This window comes from Pteropus vampyrus, unplaced genomic scaffold (assembly GCF_000151845.1).
Source record: "Pteropus vampyrus isolate Shadow unplaced genomic scaffold, Pvam_2.0 Scaffold59, whole genome shotgun sequence".
Classification (NCBI taxonomy): domain Eukaryota; kingdom Metazoa; phylum Chordata; class Mammalia; order Chiroptera; family Pteropodidae; genus Pteropus; species Pteropus vampyrus.
This window is the reverse complement of record NW_011888840.1, coordinates 44,046-47,902: the sequence shown is the minus strand read 5'-3', so window position 1 is coordinate 47,902 and position 3,857 is coordinate 44,046. Positions and strand designations below refer to the sequence as shown.

At 35.9% G+C, this 3,857-nt stretch overlaps 1 protein-coding gene across 1 annotated transcript in view; it reads right to left on the bottom strand.

The window, feature by feature from the left end:
* Nucleotides 1-58: 58 nt before the first annotated feature.
* The window catches only part of LOC105292565 (DEP domain-containing mTOR-interacting protein), a gene marked incomplete at its 5' end in the record, with an annotated part of 46,193 nt that continues 42,394 nt past the window's right edge, over nt 59-3,857 (bottom strand). The window contains one exon of the mRNA XM_023530962.1: nt 59-1,405. Coding sequence (XP_023386730.1) covers nt 1,277-1,405 — 129 coding nt within the window. The remainder of the gene's footprint in view (nt 1,406-3,857) is intronic.

Here is a 3,857-nt window from a genome sequence, read left to right as displayed (position 1 = left end):
GTATGTTGATTCCACCAGTACCAATACATTATGATAACCTATCACAAAAAAAAATGGCTGAGGTACGACATTTATATTTTATTAATATATAATAAGAAAGTAACCTTGCCATTAAAATGCATTATATGAAATTAAGAAGAATTTAGAATTCTCTGACTCCCTAATTTGAGGAATTTCCTCTATACACCAAGCTCCCAAATCTATTCTTTTCTAGATAAAAGAAAAGAAAAGAAAAGAAAAGAAAAGAAAAGAAAAGAAACATGCATATATACAAGTGAGCTGAAAAGTTACAAAACAAGATGGTGCTTTCGGTGAAAAATAATCCCACCAGATAAGCAGCATGTCATGTGCTTAGAATGTTACACCAGAAAGTTAGTAAAAATTCGGGCCAATAAGGCAATTTAGTTTCAAGTTTTATCACACGTGGGCCGAGTTCTAGCATACTTCACTTAAAAAGGGACAACTTCAAGGTGAAATCTTGCCAGAGGCTTGATTTTGAAATATATGTATACAAACTTCTGTTTTGACATTCAACATATTCAGCATTAATTCTAGAAAGCTGCTGGAGCTGATTGAAAGAACAAAATGACTTAGGCTCTGAGAGAGAAAACAAACAATTTTAAGTAGTATCTTCCTATCTACCCACCATATCATCGCAATGTTTGTTTTTATTTTTTAACTAATGCCATAGTTAAAGAAATTATGAAAAAGCCATTTTTGATGGCTTTTAAGCACTTGAATGCTTTAAAATCTTCTTCAAAATGCTAATTAACAGGTACTATTCCTTTGAATGTTGCTTTAATTTGAAGATCAGTAAAATTTATCTACATCCTTTAACAAACAGTTTCATGCTCATTTTGGTGAGAGTACAAATTAAGTCTGTAAAAACTACTCTATTGATTCTGATGAAGAGAATTTTAGTATGTTGCTATTTTGGCTAGAGAAACATTTCGACCACTTTCGGCAAACTAAGAAAAAAAAAAAATAAAACAGTGGATAAAAACTACAACTAGAAAACAGGTAAGGCGATTCTACCAAGTAAGAAAATTCTGTTTCTCAAATTTTTTCTACACTGACATAGTTGTTTTTAAGATGTATTACCTGGTTCTTCCACATTCAGACAGTGTATGAAACTCATGATGTGTATTTATAAAGAAAAGATATGTATGTCCAAAGCCATCCATTTGTATGGAAGTCTTGTCCCCATTGCATTGCTTTGTGTCATTTTGGCATTGCTCATCCACAGGGTGCCCAAAGGGTTGGTAGGTCCATCTGCTCAGCACTCTAATTCCTCCATAACTTCCATGACAATCGTCCGCGGGCCCGTCAGAATCAGATTGCTCACGGTCCGGTAGTCTACATGCAGCACATTGAGCCCATTTACAGAGACGACAAACTGACAGACCTAAAGGAAAGACAAAGAAGAAAAATCTACTACAGCTCCTAGTTTTTCACAGATGTCCAATAAAGACTGTATAGTTCTAACAGGCGATGTCATTCTTAAAATACCCAACTATACCCAGCTGACAACTGTAATTCAATAATTTCTGAGAAGCGACACTTTTTCTTGGAAGGCAATATAATGGAAAAAGCATTTGTTGTACAAAACCGGGTTTAAATCCTAACTCAGCAATTTACTAGCTTAAGCTAGGTATTTAAATTTCTGAGCCCTATTTCCTGAATTCTAAATTAAGGATGATTGATAATATCGATGATAATAATAATAATAATAATACTATCTCTAAGATTGTTGTAAGAATTAAATGAGGTAAAGTATATAAAGCTTCTACTACGATGCTCTGAACCTATGGGGTACTCAATACATTTTCATAGTCACAGCATTTATGGCTGTTATTTATTCACTTGGACCCAGTGTATAGGAAGACCCTATGGCCTGGTGTTCCCAGGGCAATCCTCTTTTCTCTGTTTCTGCATAATTATTAATAGCGCTTCCTTTCACTTGCCAAAGTATCCCAGGTGAAATAAGTTCCACACATTTCTCTATTTTCCGTCCTTATGAACATGGATGAGGCCAACTTTTATATTAAGTCAGTTAATCAACCTGTGAGAGGCGAATTACAATAAGAAAGTAAAAGGGCATCATTCAATAATGAGAGGCCACTCTGGATATGTCATAGGGAGTATGAAACTGACTCATAGCTACTGCCCCAAATGGAAGTACTTCTCTTAATGGCTACTTTCCATTCAGCTGACACAAATGGTGTATCTGTTGTATGGCTGAAGAGGTAGATATTCACCATAAGTGATTTGTTTATCTCACTCAAATAGAAAAACGGAAAGACACACAGATCTCCAGCTGTCAAAGATAACAGCAAAACAGAATCCAACAGAATATAAGTCTGTGCAGTGCTTGGCACATGGTAGGTACTTGTGGTGAGCTGAATAACATCCCCAACCCTCAAAGATGTCCATGTCCTAATCACCAGAATCTGTGAATATGTTAGTTCACATGGAAAAGGGGGATTACACAAGGGAATTACACAGCTGAGTTTAACACAGGGGAATTATCCTGGGTTACCTAGGTGGACCCAATGTAATCACAGGGATCCTTATAAGAGCGAGGCAAGAAAGTGAAAGGCGGAAGTAGGAGATGTGACAACACAAGCAAAAGTTTGGGATGCTACAAGGAAGGGGCCAGGAGCAAAGAAATGCAAGTGGCCTCAAGAAGCTGAAAAAGGCAAGGAAATGGTTTCTCCCCTCAGAACCTCCAGAAGGGATGCAGACCCGCTGACACCTTCATCTCAGGCTTCTGACTCCAGAGCTAGAAGATGATACATTTGTATTGTTTTAAGCCAACAAGTCTGTGTTAATCTGTTACAGCAGCCATAGGAAACTAATGAAGTACTCAATAAATATTCACTGATGAATGAATTGAATGAATAAGTGTATTAAGCCAAGAAGCACAATTAGGATTGAGCCTAAAGATTTTTTTTTTTGTTTTTTTTGCTTCTTAGAAAGTATCCCTTCACTTACGGAGAAAATAAGAAAATAAAAGGGAAGAAAGAAAAGAAGACGAAAAGGAAGAAGAGGGAGAAAGTGGGGAGAAGCGGGGGAAGGGAGAAAGTTTGGTCGAGATTGATTAGCTTAATGTTCTCCCGTATCTGTTGTTCTGTTGATCTAATCACCATATTTCTTTAAGTATAATGCTTAAATAATTCATGTGTACGCTTGCTCCCGATTACTAATCGATTAATTAATTAATGCTAACAACTCAAAGAATGTGAAAATACTAAAACACTTGAAAATCACCATTTCCCTCTATTGTTTTCTGAGTGGGTAATAGCAATAGAAACCCAAACACTGTATTATTATAATACATAACATAAATAATATGAAATGTAACATATAAAATAACAAAATAAAATACCGTATTTTAAGTCTAAAAATATCTATACCTATTACATAGATAAACCAAAATTGGAAAGTATTAAAAAGGCAGCTGTGTACCTGTGGAAAAGATTTAAAGTTTAGAATCTAATCCTAGGGATTTAAGTCTAGGCTCCTTTGCTGGATGATCTTAAGCCATTTGTCCTCCTCTATGTCTCAACAACATTGTTTATAAAACAAGGTATCCTCACGGGTTCAAATTAGATTATTTAAACATCTTTGCAAATACGAAGCCCTACACCAATGCTGGGTTCTATGAACTTCTTTGCCTTTAAAAATACCCACTTCCTTCATGGTTACGTGCAGAATGGAAAGTGACAGTGGCATGCAGAATGGTTATATACTCAATAAACACCTGCTGCTGTCATAAAGCTCAATATTTCCCACTCCTCACCCTACATTATTATGGCATCTTTGGGCATAAGGAGAACACATGATCAATGTTTCTC